This window comes from Amblyraja radiata, chromosome 17 (assembly GCF_010909765.2).
Source record: "Amblyraja radiata isolate CabotCenter1 chromosome 17, sAmbRad1.1.pri, whole genome shotgun sequence".
Lineage (NCBI taxonomy): Eukaryota > Metazoa > Chordata > Chondrichthyes > Rajiformes > Rajidae > Amblyraja > Amblyraja radiata.
The window spans coordinates 30,523,312-30,542,046 of NC_045972.1; the positions used below are offsets into that span (position 1 = coordinate 30,523,312).

The 18,735-nt window shown below is 41.9% G+C and overlaps 1 protein-coding gene across 2 annotated transcripts in view; it reads right to left on the reverse strand.

Moving 5' to 3' along the window:
- The window catches only part of st3gal2 (ST3 beta-galactoside alpha-2,3-sialyltransferase 2), a 134,169-nt gene that overhangs the window by 17,050 nt on the left and 98,384 nt on the right, over positions 1-18,735 (reverse strand). For both annotated transcript variants that reach the window (XM_033036005.1, XM_033036004.1), the window contains one exon: positions 6,851-7,044. In XM_033036005.1, coding sequence (XP_032891896.1) covers positions 6,851-7,044 — 194 coding nt within the window. The remainder of the gene's footprint in view (positions 1-6,850; positions 7,045-18,735) is intronic.

Below are 18,735 nucleotides of genomic sequence, written 5' to 3' on the forward strand. Positions count from 1 at the left end.
AAAGCAGGCAGGGTTGGCACCAATCATGCACATCATGTCTGCAATTTTCCATCCATTGATTTCATGTCTGAAGCTGTGTGATTCCAGCTGACTGCATTTCAGTTCAGTTGACAGCTTGGTGCATTGCAGTTTACCTAAAAGTGCATTTGTAACTAAATAGAAACATAGGGCACAAATGACATAGTATTACACAAGATGTGCTGCATGGAAGAAGCCCATTCAGGCTAAATAAATTGTGCCAGTGTTTATGATGTGCCTCTTCCTCACTTTCCTCATCTAAGTCTATCTGCAGAATACTGATGTGTTTAAGGAAGAACTCCAGATTCTGGAATAATCGGAGGTAGACAAAAAATGCTGGAGAAACTCAGCGGGTGAAGCAGCATCTATGGAGAGAAGGAATAGGCAATGTTTTGGGTCGAGACCCTTCTTCAGACTGATGTTGGGGGGGGCAGGTGGGAAAAGAAAGGAAGCGAAGACAGTAGGACTAGTGGGAGAACTGGGAATGGGGAGGGGAAGGAGGGAAAAAACAAGGGCTATCTAAAATTAGAGAAGTCAATGTTGATACGCTGGGGTGTAGACTACCCAAGCAAAATATGAGGTGTTGTTTCTCCAATTTACGCTGGGCCTCACTCTGGTAATGGAGGAGGCCCAGGACACAAAGGTGAGATTGGGAATGGGAGGGGGAGTTGAAGTGCTGAGCAACTGGGCGATCAGGTTGGTTAATACAGACTGAGTGGAGGTGTTCAGCGAAGTGATCGCCGAGCCTGCGCTTGGTCTTGCCAATGTAGAGAAGTTGACACCTGGAACGGCGGATGAGGTTGGAGGAGGTGCAGGTGAACCTCTGCCTCACCTGGAAAGACTGATTGGGTCCTTGGATGGAGTCGAGGGGGGAGGTAAAGCAACAAGTGTTGCATTTCCTGCATTAGCAGGGGAAAGTGCCCGGGGAGGGGGTGGTTTGGATAGGAAGGGCCGAATGGATCAGGAGGTTACGGAGGGAATGGTCTCTGCGGAAAGCAGAAAGGGGAGGAGATGGGAAGATGTGGCCAGTGGTGGGATACTGATATTTGCCCTTTAAATCACATTGTTTCTGGGCTAATAGTGTAATTCTCCAAGATCAATGAGGGTGTTGATGACAAATATTGCTTGTTGCTCGACTGTTGACATTATCTGGGGCAGCTTTATACCGGACAAAAGTGCAAGGGAGAGCAATATTTCAGTTAAAAATTCGATTAAGATTTTTCTGTTGGAAATAAGGCATCTTGGAATAGGCCGAAAATGAGGTTAAGAACATTTTCAACAGCATAGCATGACCTGTTTTGGAATAGTGTGAAGCAATTTCTTCTCCAAAATGAAAATAAATTACATAAACAATAAGCATTGTGTTATGCCATGCTCCATCTTTCTCCCTTATCTCCCTGTCACCATGTGCTTTAATTGCTTTTGGTCCAAACCAAACAGTCTCTGGTTCAACAGCACCCTGGAATGTAACTTTAAGCCAGCCTCTGCCACAATCATCTCTCAAAATGAACATTTATAAAAGAATGGTTGTTAAATTATTTATAACCTTAGGCTGCAACCTGGTTAAAAGTAAATCCTCTCTAAGATACTTGCAGCCTGTCTCTAGCCACTTTGACATAATTAAAGTTGATTAAAATGTTTATTTTGCAAGTTCCTCTATTAAGTGCCTCTACTGAGTAATTTCACATATATTTTGGGTATGTTTATTTGGCCTACCAGCTGTGGCCAGAAATGGCACATGTGCCCTTTTGCAGATGTAAAAGATCACACAAAACTCTTTCAAAGTGCAGAGAAATTCTTTCAAGTGTTCTGCCCAATATGTATCCCTCAATTAACATTGTTGAAGTGGATTATCTAGTCAATGTCACATTGTTTGTGCACAGCACCAACGTTTCCTTCATTTCAATAGTAGACACGCTTCAGAGTTGGCTGTGACACATGCTTGGAGGCAATCTGAGATTATGGGGTAATTGCAAAGATTAGTTCTTTGTTTAATCAACATTTCTAATGTGCCTTTTTCCATCAGACATTTTAACAGTTTATTGGTGATGAAATCCAGAAGAAGACTTGCAATAAATTGCTCTGGGTCAGCAGAATACAAAGGCTTAAGTCAATGAAGTTTGTAAGGAATTTATAGAAGCATTCAACATAATTCCTACATCTACTTATTGCCAATTTGGCCTTTATGCTACATCACAATATCCTCTTTCCCTCAAAAAAGAAACCTTGGCATTAATTTATAGTCATAGACTGTGGTTGGAAATCAAATCTCACAGTAAATTGCTCCTGAAAAGGGCTCAGATGAAGGAGAAATCAAAAAGAACTGCAAATGCTAGAAATCCAAAGTAAACACTGAAAATGCTGGAAAGATTCAGTATTGGTTGTTACGACAAAATTGGAATGTTTTCTCTGGAGTGTCAGAGTTGAGGGAAGACCTGATAGAAGTATATAAAATTATGGAAGATATGAAGAGGTAGAGAGTCAGAACATTTTTCCTAGGGTGGAAATGTCAAAGAGTAGCTTTCAGGGGGGGGAGTTTAAAGAAGATGTGTGAGGCAAGTTTGTAACACAGAGAGTGGTGGGTGCCTGGGACATGTTGCCAGGGGAGGCAATGGCAGCAGATACAATAGTGGAGATTAAGAGGCTATCAGATAGGTACGTGGATATGCAGGGAATGGAGGGATATGGATCGCATGCAGGTAGAGGAGATTAATTTAGCATCATGTTCAGCACAGATATTGTGGGATGAAGGGACTGCTTCTGTGTACTGTTCTATGTTCTATGTAGGTCAGGCAAGGAAAGGAAACATGAACATTTCAGGTTGAAGACCTTTTAGCAGAATTGGGAAAGACACATCCCCTTTCAGGTTGGCCTCTGGGATTAGACAGCAGGCAGTTCACTTGGTGAAGTGGGAGGTCCAGATATTTTTTATGGATTCTTGGAATTTTGTGTTTGTTGGTGACCAATACATCTGTCCCTACAACCATTGAGCTGCACTGCCCCTGGAGGCTCGGTCTCGGCAACGGCCACATCTGGCTGGTGTGCGTCTGTCTAACCCGGTGCTTTGTTTGCCTCCCTGTGTATCTCTGCCTTATGGCCTGCTTGTCCTCCTGGCTGGCACCCACTTTGATGGATAGTGAGGCAGGATGGAGGCTGTTATACTGCCATTGACCCTGCTCTTTTCATTTATACTTCTTGGTCAGGATACTTGGGAAGCTGGCAAATCTCAAAACGGCCTGCACTCATGAAACGTTTCAGAAGCTCAGATGGGAGCACAACCATCTGCTTTACTTTCTATGTTTCACCTTAGAATAGTGGAAGCAGAAAACATTTACGGAAACAATTCAGGGCAAGTCTGCAGACAAAAGCCCCCCGACGTTTACTAAAAATATATTGGAATGTGAATAATCAAGAATAGTTGGCACCTACTTTTGTTCTGAAGATTCTGAGGTGCAGATAAGGCCAGTGTGAGAATTTAAAACACTCTACAGATAGGCAGAAGGTGCCTGATGGCATAGTCTGCCTGTACTTTGTAAGATGGTATGCTCCTTCCACTATTTATGCTAGATTTTGGTGAGTTCCCATGCATGGTGTGAATTTCGCAGTGTCATCCTAATTATGCCTACTCCATTTTTAGTTGTCATGGCCCCGAGATTCCTAGAAGTCTCTGGTCCAAAGAAACTTCAAACTACGAACTGTCTTAATTGCACTGGAGACTTTGGATTTTTGTTTTGTTTTGCACTTGTTTTTTTATTTAGTTAACTTTTTTTTTGCTTATTATGTTATCTATTGAGTACTATGTTTACAAAAGTGTTGTGCTGCTGCAAGTAAGTATTCCGTTGTTCTGTTCCAGGTCATATGACAATTAAACACTCTTGACTCTTGAGTCACTGGGTAGTTTGCATTTTTTCAAGAAGGCTTTCAATCTTTCCAATCCTTCAACCTTTTTTTCTACCTACCCTATAACCTCTTCCCATTACAAAATTTAGAAAGGTATGTGTGTTTCAGGGCCAGGTGTCTTGGTGTCTTGTTCTTTCCTGGTTTTATCTTCCTTTGTTTCTTGAACATATTTCTGATTTGACACTAAATTCATCCACACAATTTCACGCTCCCTGGTAACTTCTCTGTTCTGAAATCCACCGGTCCAGTGAAATCTAGCAAAAAATTCCAGTGAGCACGCGAGCGGTCTTGGGAATGGGTTCCCTTGTGCGATGTGTAAGAAGGAACTGCAGATGCTGGTTTAAACCGAAGGAAGACACAAAAAGCTGGAGAGAAGGAATGGGTGACATTTTGGGTCGAGATCCTTCTTCAGACTGGTTAAGGATAGGAGAAATGAGAGATATAGACGGTGATGTGGAGAGATAAAGAACAATTAATAAAAGATATGCAAAAAAGTAACGATGATAAAGGAAACAGGGCATTGTAAGCTGTTTGTAGGGTGAAAATGAGAAGCTGGTGCGACTTGGGTGGGGGAGGGTTAGAGAGAGAGGGGATGCCGAGGCTACCTGAAGTGTGAAAAAACAAAATTCATACCCCTGGGCTGTAAGCTGCCCAAGCAAAATATCAGATGCTGTTCCTCCAATTTGCATTTAGCCTCACTCTGACAATGGAGGAGACCGAGGACAGAAAGGTCTGTGTAGGAATGGGAACGAGAATTAAAGTGTCCAGCAACCGGGAGATCAGGTTGGTTCAGGCGAGATGAGCAAAGGTTTTCCACGAAACGATCACCCAGTCTGCGTTTGGTCTCGCCGATGTATAAGAGTCCACATCGTGAACAACGGATAGAATAGATGAGGTTGGAGGAGGTGCAAATGAAATTTCTGCCTAACCTGAAAGGATTGTTGGGGTCCCTGGACAGAGTCGAGGGAGGAGATATAGCGACAGGTATTGCATCTTCTGCGGTTGCAGGGGAAGGTACCTGGGGAGGGGGTGGTTTGGGTGGGAAGGGATGAGTTAACCAGGTTAACCAGGGAGTTGCGGAGGGAACAGTCTCTGCGGAAGGCGGAAAGGGGTGGAGATGGGAAAATGTGGCTAGTGGTGGGTTCCTGTTGGAGGTGGCGGTAATTTCGGAGGATTATGTGTTGTATGCGACGGCTGATGGGGTGGAAGGTAAGGACTACTTGTACTCTGTCTCTGTTGCTACTAGGGGGAGGGGAGCAAGGGCAGAGCTGTGGGATGCCGGGGAATCACAAGTGAGGGCATCATCTATGATGGGAGAGGGGAACCCCCGTTCCCTAAAGAATGAGGACATCTCAGATGTTCTAGTATGGAACACCTCCACTTGGATGCAGATGCGGCGTAGACGGAGGAATTGGGAGATGGGGATAGAGTCTTTGCAGGAAGCAGGGTGGGAAGAAGTGTAGTCGAGATAGTTGTGGGAGTCGGTAGGTTTGTAATAGACGTCAGTCAATAGTCTATTTCCTGTGATAAAGACTGTCAGATCAAGAAAGGGGAGGTAGGTTCGGAGATGGTCCAATTAAATTTGAGTGCGGGATGAAAATTGGTGGTGAAGCTGATGAAGTCCATGAGTTATGCATGGGTGCAGGAGGTAGCACCAATGCAGTCATCAATGTAACGGAGATAGAGTTCCGAGATAGGGCCAGTGTATGCCTGGGACAGGGGTTATTTTTTGAGGTTGGGGGAGGTGCAAGTGAACCTCTGCCAAACATGAAAGGACTGGACAAAGTCGAGGGAGGAGGTACAGCGACAGGTGTTGCATCTTCTGCGGTTGCAGGGGACCAATTTTCTCTGGAGTGATGTTAGCAGAAAATTGTATCTACTCAAACAAAAAATGATTAGGTTCCTTTCAGGAATTAACCTTTGGGAATGGGGGGGGGGGGCATGTGTAATTTGTGACATGAAATGTGGTGAATGAAGCCTGTTCGAGAGCATGTGGCTAGCTAAAGGTGGCTAGCTTGTTGCTGCCCAACTAACAAACAAAGAGCTATCACTGAGATTCATTAAAGATTCCACTGTTCTTGTATCGTGTTGCTGTCAGGGTGATAGAAAGCGAACACAATGATCATTTTTTAAATCTGTCATATTGTATCTTTGATACTGAGAATCTGAAATAAAAGAGATATAAAATAAACACTATTTGGGGGCTGAAATGTAAGATGTGCAGCTGAAGAATAACCTCTCTCCCTGAGGCCGATGAACCTACCTGGTATTCCAGCATTTTGCAGATCATTTTTTTAGTATGAAGCAATTAATATATTTCATATTTCATTCAAATTATAATTTAAGGAATTTAAATCAATGTACATTTATATAAACACATAATAGTAGGAGTAGACGATGAAGCCTCTTTTGACCGTTTATTCATTAAGAACATGGTTGACCTATGACCTCAACTGCATTTTACCTATCCATTTCCCATAATTCCTCACTCTCCATTGCCCAAATATCTCCAATATATTTAAGGTATTGAATTCCAATGATTCACACTCTTCTGAGGGAAGATGGTTCTCCTCATCTCTGTTGTAAGTGGGTGATCCTGTATCCTGACAAAGGAATCCTCATAAAAGAAATAATCTTACAATATTTATCCTGTGAAGTGCCTCTGAATCATATGTTTAAATAAGATAACCTCTTATTTTCTTCAAAGACACAAGCTGCTCTGCTCAATACTCAGATAAGAAATACATATATGTACGCACTCTCTCACACTCACATGTACATATCACGCAGATGTTTGGGTGTAACAAATGTACACATGTGGTCACACACATACATGCTGATGTGCAAGCAACAAAACATAACATTCATGTATGCTTATGCAGCACACACACATACAACACACACTTTGCAGTTTAGTAGTTTTGTTGTTTACCTCATGATAAAATCATGCGTGTTGATGTCCTCTCCATAATGAGATTTATGTAAGTTTCCAGAATTACCCACCACTGCGCAACGCCGACACCGAGACTGGTTCCATGAGCCATAAGGGTTCTCTCCAGGCACTATGAGGAAGAGTTTGGTCAAAACATCCTTTAAGCCTTGTGACTTGAACTGGGGCTGAAGCATCTGGGAGGAGCAAAGGATGAGAAAGACACAATGGAGATTTAAATGAAGAAGTCTCTGTACGAAACTCCAGACTACAGTGAGTTTGTTATAGAAATAAGTGTCACTTTACTTATCAGGCCAACAGAACCAAATGCAATACATTTTCCAATGATACACGTTTCATTATATTCCTCCCCATATTTCTCTCCTTTTCAGCAACCTTCCTTGTAACTGCAGCGAACTTGTAATGAAACAGCTGTGAGGGTGAGTGGATAAGAATGAATATTGTTTCCCACAAATCACCTGTGGAGTGGCACAGTGTCACAGAGGTAGAGTTGATGCCTTACAGTGCCAGAGACCCGTGTTCGATCCACACCACGGGGTGCTGGCTTTACAGTGTGTGTATGGTCTCCCTGTGACCGCATGGTATTTTGCCCACATTTCCAAAGACTTGCAGGCTTGTAGGTTAATTGGCTTCTGAGAATTGTCCCTAGTTTGTAGGATAGAACTAGTGTATGGGTGATCATTGGTCGTCATGGACTCTGTGGCCGAAGTGCCTGTTTCTATGCCGTGGCTCTGAACTAAACTAAACTAAATCAAACAGAAATGAACACCTTTAATAACAGAGACTGCTAGGTACTAGACAAAATTTCAAATTTATGTCTACATCTGCATTAATATAGATAGACCTCTGTCCTAATAATGGCCACACTCAATATTCATACTTAACATGGGGATGGAATGTAATCAATGGTTTTGGATAGTTTTCTGATAGAATAGCTGAGAGTACACCTGATAAGGAAATTATGTGGCTTAGAAAATAAGAGATAGGAGCAGGAGTTCACCATATAATTCCTCATAAATGTTCCACAATTCAATAAGATTATAATTGATACCAATGAGAGAGTTGGAAGTTGGAATTTCATCCAGAAAATCAGCAAAAAGGATAATAGATAATGAAGTTATAAATGTAACCTAATTACATTGAATTTCACCAAAGCTATCATCTACAGCCTTTATGGCCAACCAACTTATTATTTTATTTTTTTGCATTTACTCTCCACTCTATTTTTTCATCCTCCTTCCCTTCCACCACATACTTAACTTATTCTTAGATGTCTTGGTTCAATCGGTCTTGAAAGTATATTTCACAAATTTGGAATCAATGTGTAAAAAATATCTCCTTTTAACTAAAAATATTCTGTAGGTTCTGATGGGTTACCTGTAAAAACCCGCTGAGTGAGATAGAGGAAAGTGGAAGGGTAAAATATTATGAGGCCTTTTGGAATGGTTTAAATTGATCTGGTCATCATTTCCATTACTGGTCTCCAAAAGCATTTCTGAAAGACCCTTCAATCCAATAGTTGAAGACTGTTTATTCTGATGGTAGGTATTTCACTAGGAAGCTACTTTCTACTTCCAAAATCTACTCCTTCCCATACGAATACCACTATGCCACCGCTGGGGATTGTATAATTTAGGGATACAGCATGGAAACAGATCCTATAGCTTCCAAGTCCATGCTGACCATTGATCACCTGTTCACACTATTTCACTTCCTACACTCTGGGGACAATTTACAGATACCAATTATGGCACACCTACAAACTCTCATGTCTTTCGGATGTGGAAATTGGAGCACCAAGAGGAAACCCACCCAGTTACAGGGAAAATGTGCATATTCCACACACACAGATGTGTACTCTGGAATTTAGAAGGATGAGAGGATATTTTATTGAAACATATAAGATTATTCAGGGTTTGGACACGCTAGAGGCATGAAACATGTTCCCGATGTTGGGGAAGTCCAGAACCAGGGGCCACAGTTTAAGAATAAAGGGCAAGCCATTTAGAACAGAGATGAGGAAAATCTTTTTCACACAGAGTTGTGAGTCTGTGGAATTCTCTGCCTCAGAAGGTGGTGGAGGTCGGTTCTCTGGATGCTTTCAAGAGAGAGTTATATAGACCTCTTAAAGATAGTGAAGTCAGGGGATATGGGGAGAAGCCAGGAAGGGGGTACTGATTGTGGATGATCAGCCATGATCACATTGAATGGCAGCTGGCACCTGCACCTATTGTCTACCCAAGAACCCAGGTCTGTGGCGCTGTGAGGCAGGAGCTCTACCAGCTGCACCACTGTGCCACCACAGCATTGGAGGCATCTGGGACACTAAGATATGATCATCTTTCCTACCCCAAAGTGTGGTTCTTCGATGCGGTAGGTCTGAGATAAATGTGGTATTGCACAGAATCCCCAATAATAATTGATATGAACAAATATTAATGAACAACAGGTGGATATATCTAGTTTATTTCCAATTTGTGCCTTCTGATGTGTTGGGCCACATATTGGATAGAATTCTTGAATCAGTGAACAATTCACAAGGGTTTCACTTCTTCACGATGGACAACTTGTCATCAAATGAAAAGTCACGTGAAAGTTGATGAAAGCCATGCAATTACATTTTCTTTAAGGTTTGCAGAATCTCATAAAATTAAAGGCTTTCCTAAAACAAATGCAACCTATTCCACTCCTCTCACAGCATGGGCCTCAAATGCATTTGGTCCTTGTGTTATGATAATGGAAAGATTAGGGCTCTTTGGTGGTTTCGCGGTCTAACGAGGTTCTACCTTATTTTAGGTATATGTGCGTCAAATACTGTTCTGTCACAGAAAGGCAGCTCCAAGCAAGTTACTGTCTCCAGGCACAAATCATTGAACATCACCTCTTGTAATCTGTCGAGTCATCACGCAACAAATGAAGTCATAGCTGAAGCTAAATCTGACTTTCATTCCTTGTTATAAATGGGGCATTCATTAGTCACAGCAGGTCAGCACTAAAAAGGCACAGATGTACCACAATGATAACAATACCAATACAAACTATTGATAAAGCGAAGGGTTATTGTTCCCCTGGTGTAGTGAAAACAAATTATGTTCAGAGTGCAAATGGGACTTTAGGCCAGAAACTTTCAATCATTTGTTAGTTCAACATTGGAAGACTGCAATGACGTTTAAGAGGTAGAGTAACGATTTATGCTTTAAATTAACTCTAAAAAATGCTGCATTTCCTGTGCTGTGCTGACAATTGCTGTTTTTTCAGAAGCATCATTTTAATTGAGGTAACATAATAGATTAGAGAATGTCTGATGCATTTTCTCACAGATGGGTTCAAAGATGAATCATTGTTCCAGAGAGTCTTTATGCATATTCTGAATGCTCATCTGATTAATGATACCACAGTAAAGCTACACGTCCGAGATTTCAAAACGTCCATGTCCCACGTGATGTGACACAACCCGTGTCGATTTAAAAATATAAATTTAACATACTTTTTCTCCATAGTTGAGAAATCATATTCTTTGTCGTTTATTCGAGAAACAAACAAATTCTTCCCAAATCTGTACATATTAGCATGCAGAAACGTGTCAGCACCTGACAGTTCTGGCTGACAGCTCCCACATTAACTGTAAATTGGAATTCCAGACTGCAGATGGTCTGTTTAACTAACTGTTTAACAAAGACATTCTATCTGGACCTCCTATCTCCAAAAACAGTTGTGAGTTGGAATCAGGTGCAGAGCTGGTCAGCCTATTTCTGAATTGCTAAGCAGCAGCCTCTGGTAGAGAGGGCTCCGTGTGGAACAGATGATGTCAGGAGCTGGAACGACCTCAATGCTTCCAATGATCACTTTGTTAACACTTGACTCGGGTTCACAGTGAAGAATGGATACTTGCACCGGCTGGCTGTGTGGCAGCACAATAATAAGTTTGTATATATTTAATAAGAAAGAAGAGAAAGCAGGAGCAAAAATGCCCCAACTAAACACCAACAAAGTTAATCCAATTGTACTTCCCCTTTTAAAAAATTTGTGTAGCTGTTTGCCACAGTAAAAACAACAAGTCGGCCGCACTGTTATTATTGTACAATTAGAAAAAATGTTAAATTTGTGCACTGTTCTGAGAAACACATTACACAAAGAGTTTAAGATAAGTCTTTTTAACTCCATTCGGTCTGAAGAGATTACAGGAGAGTTTCTGCAGTTAAACATTCTACAAATTCCCTGTTATCATCAAACCCTTCACTCCCACTGACAATCCAGGTCAAACTCCATAATCTGATTGGACACGTTTTCCTGCTTTCTTGTCTACTTTTAACTTTGCAGGAAAACTTTATCTGCATCAGGACGAAGGATAGGACATTCATGACTTTTCTTTTCAGACATCTGCTGTCTGAAGTGCTCCCAAGAATGGAAACTGGATCAAAAAGGTTTCATCTATTATTGACCAAAAATGTGCCTTGACCCTAAGAAAGCGATCAAAATTATACTCCAGCTGCCTAATGTGCAAAACTTTATATTTTCCACCTCAGATGTTTTTTAATTTCTATGAGTGAGTTTGTTGGGTTAGACACAAATTGTTTTGTGCTGTTCCACAGACATTTAATTTGCTGACCCACAATATATGAAGTTTCAAGTCAAGTTTATTCGTCACATACACATACGAGATGTGCAGTGAAATGAAAAGTGGCAATGCTCGCGGAATGATGGAGTGGAAACAAAGGTATTACACACCTCAACCAGATAGCAGGCCATAAAAATGTGTCATCGGTACATTTTATCCATCACTTTATTAAAGGGAATGTAAGGTATTTATTCTTCCATTCTGTAACTCAAAGAAAAACAGAAAGCAAGGGAGAGGAGCAGAGCAGTCTGTGTTTTCAGATGAAAATTTCTAGTTTGAGCTATAATAAGTGCTCTTGTGTGGCTGCTGGTGATCGCTCTCAAGAGGCATTAACACTGTGGTAATCCTCCTTCATACTGATATGGAATTAAAGCTAGACACAAGAGACTGCAGTTGCTTGAAGGAGGTGGAGCAATACAGCAGCAGGTAAGTTTCAAAAAGAGCCATTGAGAGAGTTGAGATGAAAAAGCAGGACCTCAAGGCTAGTAATATCCAGATTGTTCTCAGTGTCACGTGCTAGTGAGGGAAGGAATAGGAAGGTAGGACAGATGCACGCATGGCTGAGGAATTTGTGCAGGGGGCAGGGATTCAGATATTTGTACAGCTGGGATAACTTCTGGTTCAGGCAAGACTATACAAGAGGATCGGGTTGCATCTGAACTGGAGGGGGAGGGTGGGAACACGATAAACTTATAGGGAGGTTTGTTAATGTTCTGTGAGGGTATGGATAAGAGTGGCAGGGGCGTGATAACCAGAGGAGAAGGTCAGGAAATCAAAATACTGATGGGAAGTTAGAGGTTATGGCCAATAAGTCTCGAAGGACAGACAGAGAGAGATGTAATGAATATGGTGAGACTGATTGGCTGAAGTGTGTTTATTTCACCACTAGGAATATTGTGGGTAAAGTAGATGAACTTAAAGCCTGGCTTGTGCTTAGAACAATGATGTTGTTGCCATTATAGAGGGCATGTGAGAGGGACGGGACTGGAAGCTTAATATTCCAGGGTTTCAATATTCTAGACATGATAGAGAGGGATGTAAAAGAGGTGGAGGTGTTGCTTTAATAATCGGGGAGAATGTCATCGTGCACTCGGAGAGAACATATTGGAGGGTTCGCATACTGTGGAAATATAGGTCAAAAATAAGAAATTTGCAAACATTTTAATATGATTATACTATAGGCCTTCAAATCTCCAGCAGCAGATAAACAGATATATAGAAGGACGACAGAAAGAAGCAAAAGCAACAGGATTGCCGTAGCGTGTGACTTTAACTTCCCCAATATTGACTAGACCTTAGAACATAAAACAGTACAGCACAAAAACAGGCCCTTCAACCCACGATGTCTGTGCCAAACATGATGCCAAGACCACCTCTTATCTACCTACACAAAATTCATATCCCACCATATCCCGCATATCCATACGCCAATCCAAAAGTATCTTAAATGTGACTATCGTATCTACCAAGCACCACCACCTGTTCTAGGCATTCGCCACCCTCTGTGTAAAACAATCGCCCTGCACATTACCTTTTAACTTTGCCCCTCTCACCTTAAAACTATGTCCTCTAGTTATTGAAATTTCCTGGTACAAACGTTCTGACTGTTTACCCTATCTATGCTTCTCATAATTGTGTATACCTCTGCCAGGTCTCCCTCAACCTCCAGCGTTCCAGAGAAAAAAAATCCTAGCCTGTCCAAACTGTCCCTGAAGTTAATACTCCCTAATCCAGGCAACAGTCTGGTAAACATCCTCTACACCTTTCCAAAGCCTCCACATCCTTCCTGTAATGGAGCGACCGGAACTGCATGCAATATTCCAAATATGGCCTAACCAAAGTCCTATAAACTTGCAACATGACTTCCTGACACTTACATTCAATGCTCCGACTGATGAAAGCCAGTGTCCTAAACGCCTTGATTACCACTCTACCTGCCTGTGTTGCCACTTTCAGGGAACTATGGAGTTGCACCCCAAGATCTCTCTGTACATCAATGCTGTTAAGGGGCTTGCCATTAACTGTGTACTTTCTCCTACACTTGACTTTCCAAAGTGCAACACCTCACACTTCCTGTCTGAAATGAAAAAATGATCATGTTTGCTACAACTTTCCATCTTTTCCTAACCATCGCATCCTCCGTGTCTTCATCTCCATTTCTAAAGTGACATCTGATATTTATCATAAGCCCACAGCTACTTTGACACACCTCCCATACTAAGGATTCTATTCAACGATTCCATTCCACTTATCAATTAGTACACCCCTGTTATCAGGGGTGGAAAACCCGGGGGGGGCCAGAGGGGACACGCCCCCCCCCATGTTTTGAGAGGTGGGGGACATCCCCCCCAAGTTTTTGTGATCCCGATTTTAAACTCTCCGTTTTTAGCGCTGGATTGAGCCTTCAAAGCCTCGCGCGTGTATGTGAGTGTGCGCATGCGCGCGTGGCCGCCAAAAAATTGTGTCCCCCGTCCCCTCCATGTTTTGATAGCGAGTTCCGCTCTTGCCTGTTATTTCTGAGCAGACAATGTCATCTTCCATATGACTACTTTGAACATGTTACCTTTTTCCCTTAATCATGAAATTCCCTCGGAAAAAGTTGCCAGAGCCTTTAACCATATGTTTCCAGCACTACAGTGCTCCACCCCCAACTTCTCCCCCACACCCAAATCTTTCCCTGCCTCCCAGAATCATGGAATTCTCCCTATCCTCACTTTATTTCTGATCAGGTTCTGCAATTCTAGGGTCATCCGATGCAATTCAGACATTTCCAATGTAATGCTATCGTCAAACAAATCATTCTCTCTCCTTTCCTATTAGAATTCCAAAAGCAATCTTTGCTCTGTTAAACATCTGTTCATTGCAAGGCCTACAGATGGAAGCCGTTCATTCAGTGCCAATGGAACGATACAGAGCCAAGACGGGAAAAGTTGCAGAGAAGGGTAAAAAAACCTTTAATAGACTTTTTTTTAAATCAATAATGGCTGATAGTATAGTTGTAGGTAATTGTACAACTACTTAGAAAGTTAAACACAGATGGCTTCACAGTTGAAAACGTGGAACAAGTGGGAATTTTCCACTTCCACCCAATGACCTCCACTCTGTTTGAAAGATAATTTTCATGCTAATTTAAGCTCATGGTGTCCTTTACCTTTTGAATATGTAAAAGTGTCTCTCTTCCCCATATCATCATAAGAACCTGAATCAATAATGCTGACATTTGCTCTGCTTTCTTTAATGAGAATCTCTTTTTTATTCTAACGACCATTATACATCATTAGCATACAAAAAAGTCACATTATTTTCTCATACGATCTTGAAACCTCACAAATAGAACCAATTTAATTGAGACAACTGACATACTAGATGCTATTAGAAAACTGTGCTGTTGTAATTGGTCCCCTGTGATTGAATGCTAGTTTCCTGTTCAAATGTGAGCCAGCTCTGTCTTCCAGAGTGTTTTGTGATTGAGCCGGATTCCAATTTCGTCAAGACATGTCATTGCTACTTGGAGAGAGAGGAGAAATGTGTGTGAGTGCATGCTTACTTTTCATCAGATGGGACATTGTTGATTGAAATGTGTACACATTGAAAGTTAAATTGTTTACCAGAGAGGACAGAGGTTGACCTGAGATGTTTTTAGTTTAATAAAGGTTACCTCTTTAGCAACCAATATGCAAATTAATGAAAACGATTGATCCCTGAGTGGTGCTGCTTCTTAATACCCATATTTTAAAGAATTACATGCCGTTCCCTTGTTATGCTCAACTGAATTATGGACAGCCGTACATTCGAATAAGCTCTCATAATGTTAAATTCCAAAGTCCAATATTCGTACATGTGTTGGAAAGAATTGCAGATGCTGGTTTAAACCGAAGATAGACACAAAAAGCTGCAGTAACTCAGCGGGACACGCAGCATCTCTGGAGAAAAGGAATAGGTGACATTTCGGGTCGAGACCCTCGCACATGTACATGTGCTCTTGTTTCCAAATGGCATGACTAGTTTCCTTATTCACTGATGTGATCAAATGCTTTGAGAGGTTGGTTATAATGCATATCAACCCCTGATATGCATTATAAGAACCTGGACCCTCTACCTATCTACTGCCATAACAGATCAACAGTGGATGCGATCTCACTGGCTTTCCACTCTGTACTGGACAAATTGGACTTTAAGAATACATTCACCATACTTTTGTTCATTGACTACAGTTCAGCATTCGACACAATCATCACCTCTAAATGTATCATCAAACTCCAGGAACTGGGTCTCTGCTTGTCCCTATGCAATTGGATCTTTGACTTCCTCATTGGAGGAACTCAATCAGTGTGAATTGGCAACCACATTTTCTCTGATTCCCATCCTACAACCCTAACCCAAGGCTGTGTGCTCTGACTCCTGCTCTAATCTCCTTATAACCATGACCTAAAAAAAAATCAAGGTCGCGGTAACCTACGATCTCCTACGACCTTCCACGATTATGTCTACGACCTCCTACGACTATGTTGAAGACCTCCCACGACTATGAAGAAGACCTCCTTCGACTCTGTTGAAGACTGGCTTTGACATTTTACTGCTGTTTGCAGTAGCCCTTTTGCTTCAGCAGCCTTTTAAGAAAGGCAGAAGGGGAAGAGCAAGGGTGAAGAGAAAGCACAAGAAGAGGACTCAATGGGTGAATAGAGATGATGTGATGGACTGTTCCAGCACACCAGATGACTGGAAAAGAGTGGCGCTGGGCTTTGACAAAAGATGGAACTTTAAGCACACATGTGGGACAGTGGATGGCAAGCATGCCATTCTGTTCCTGTACCCCTCATTTTCCTTTTCGTACAGGATGGCATTCTGCTACAACCATTCTTCAAGGTCCCCCTCACCACCAATGGGGCTTCTGCCTCAGATGCTGTGTCAGACACAAGAGAAAGGGCTGCTTTGCTGCCTTCAAATGAGGCAGTGAAGGATGGGGTGGTGGTGGGAACAAATACTACCACACTGGTCTCCTCCTCCAGGGGTCTCTCATGCAGACCCCTGGAGGATGACACCTCCTCCTGCATTATCACCTCCTGTGTCATCACCTCCTGCCACTCCTCCTCCTGGGTGGGCAACACCTGCATGGCCGTTTTCTTTTAGGGTTGTGCCCTCCCCCTGCGCTGGTGCCTTTTGGTGCCATCTCTAAAACACATCTCCTCTCCAAAAAACTCTCCAGCTATGAGTGAACATCCCTTGGAGTGACAGAGGTGATGTTCTGCTGTTTAAATAACCTTTTTTTCTACGGACCTTTTTTTCACCCCGGAGCTATTACCTTCGACTGCCTCTGACCACCTACGACTTAGCATCACGACTTACTACGACCTACCTACGAGTAAAAAGTATCGATTTTTTCCATGCTGACCTTTTTTTTACTCGTGGACATTTTTTATCAGGCTAGAAAAAACGTCGAGACCTACTTGATGCCACGAGTACGCGAAGACCACTCACGAGCATGAGGAAGACGTCCTACGACCTCGTGGCGACCATGCTCTGAGTATGAGTCAAGGGCAAACTCGGCAGAGATCGCCAATTAGGTCGTGAAAGTGGGACAGGGGCTTAAGTCATTTTTCCAAAGACTACTGCCGAGGAGCACTTCCAAGAAACAACTGCTGACGTATGTTCCAGTGACTGTAATCTTATCTTCTGTGGAACAGTGATCTATGTACATCAGTTCGGTCAACTGTCGTCCTGTAGTTTGCTTATCCCAGACATATTCTGTTTTGTGATTTTTCCAAGGATTGCAAGTTTCGGTCACATCTACACGAGTCAGTAGTATTTCAGTTATCAGTTACCCCCATACGAGGCACCAGCAGTATTTCAGTTTTCAGCTACACGAGTCAGCAGTGTATTTCCTCTGTACAGTCGTTTTAAAGCTACATAAGCAAGAATACCGAAATGGTCAAGTATCCCATCATACAAGGTAACCCTAGCTAATAGCGATTAACTCTTTCATGTTAAAACCAGGGTCTGCTGTACATATAAATACAAATTAGATTTCATTAATTTAATGTTAATTAATTTACAGAAAGAAAAATAAAGACAGGAAAAGAATGATTCAGAAGAGAAAACCAGTAAAGATGAAATAATTCTTAAAACTAAATATTAAAAATACAGATGACACTAGTTGGTATCGTAGACACTGAAAACGATTATCAAGAATTACATCCGGATCTTAATCAGTCGGGCAAGTGGGCCGACGATTGACTAATGGATTTTAATTCAGGTACGTGTGAGGTATTGAATTTTGCAAAGTCAAATTGTGCAGGACATTTACTGTGAATGGAAGTCCTCTAGAGAGTGTTGTCGAGCAGAGGGTTCTAGTACAAGTGCCAAGTTCTCGTAAATTGGCATCAAAAGTCGGAAAGGTGGTGAAGTAGGCTTTTGGCATACTGACATTCATCAGTTGGGTATCTGAGTATAGAAATTGGGACTTACATTACCAGTGTACAAAATGTTGGCGAGGCCGCACTGGGAGTATTGTGCTCAGTTTTGTTGAAGAAAGATGTAGAGTATGTATTCCTCATCTTTGTATAGAAAAGATGCCAGACGATTCAGAGTAGATTCAGGAGGATATTGCTAAGGCTCAAGGGCCTGAACTATACGTAGTGACTGAGCACGATAGGACTTTATTCTTTGGAGTGCAGTAGTGATCTTATAGTGTATAAATCCATGAGGGGAATAGATAGGGTGAATGCGCAGAGTCTTTTTGCCAAGGTAGTGGAAACAAAAATTAGAAGATAAATGTTAAGGTGAAAGGGGAAAGATTTGGGCAAGTGTGCCGATGAATGGCTAATAGATTTAAATTCAGATAAGCGTGAGGTATCGCGTTTTGCAAAGTCGAACTATGTAGAACATTCACTGCGAATGGTATGGCACTAGGGAGTGTTGTAGAGCAGAGGGATCTAGGAGTACAAGTGGAGTACACCTGACGGGCAACATTTTTACCCAGATAGTGGTGGGTATATGAATCGAGCTGCCAGAGGAAGTATTAGAGGCAGGTACAAAAGCGACGATATCAAAATTTGGATCAAGTACATGGATAGGAAATGTTCAGAGGGATAGGGATCAAACGTGGACGAGTGGGCCTAACTTAGATGGGGTATCTTGGTCGGCATAGACAAGTTGGGCCAAATACCTTGTTTCTGTGCTATATGACTCTATGACTATAAAATCGCCAAAAGCAATCAAAGCATTTGATTCTTTGCTTTTGACAATTAAT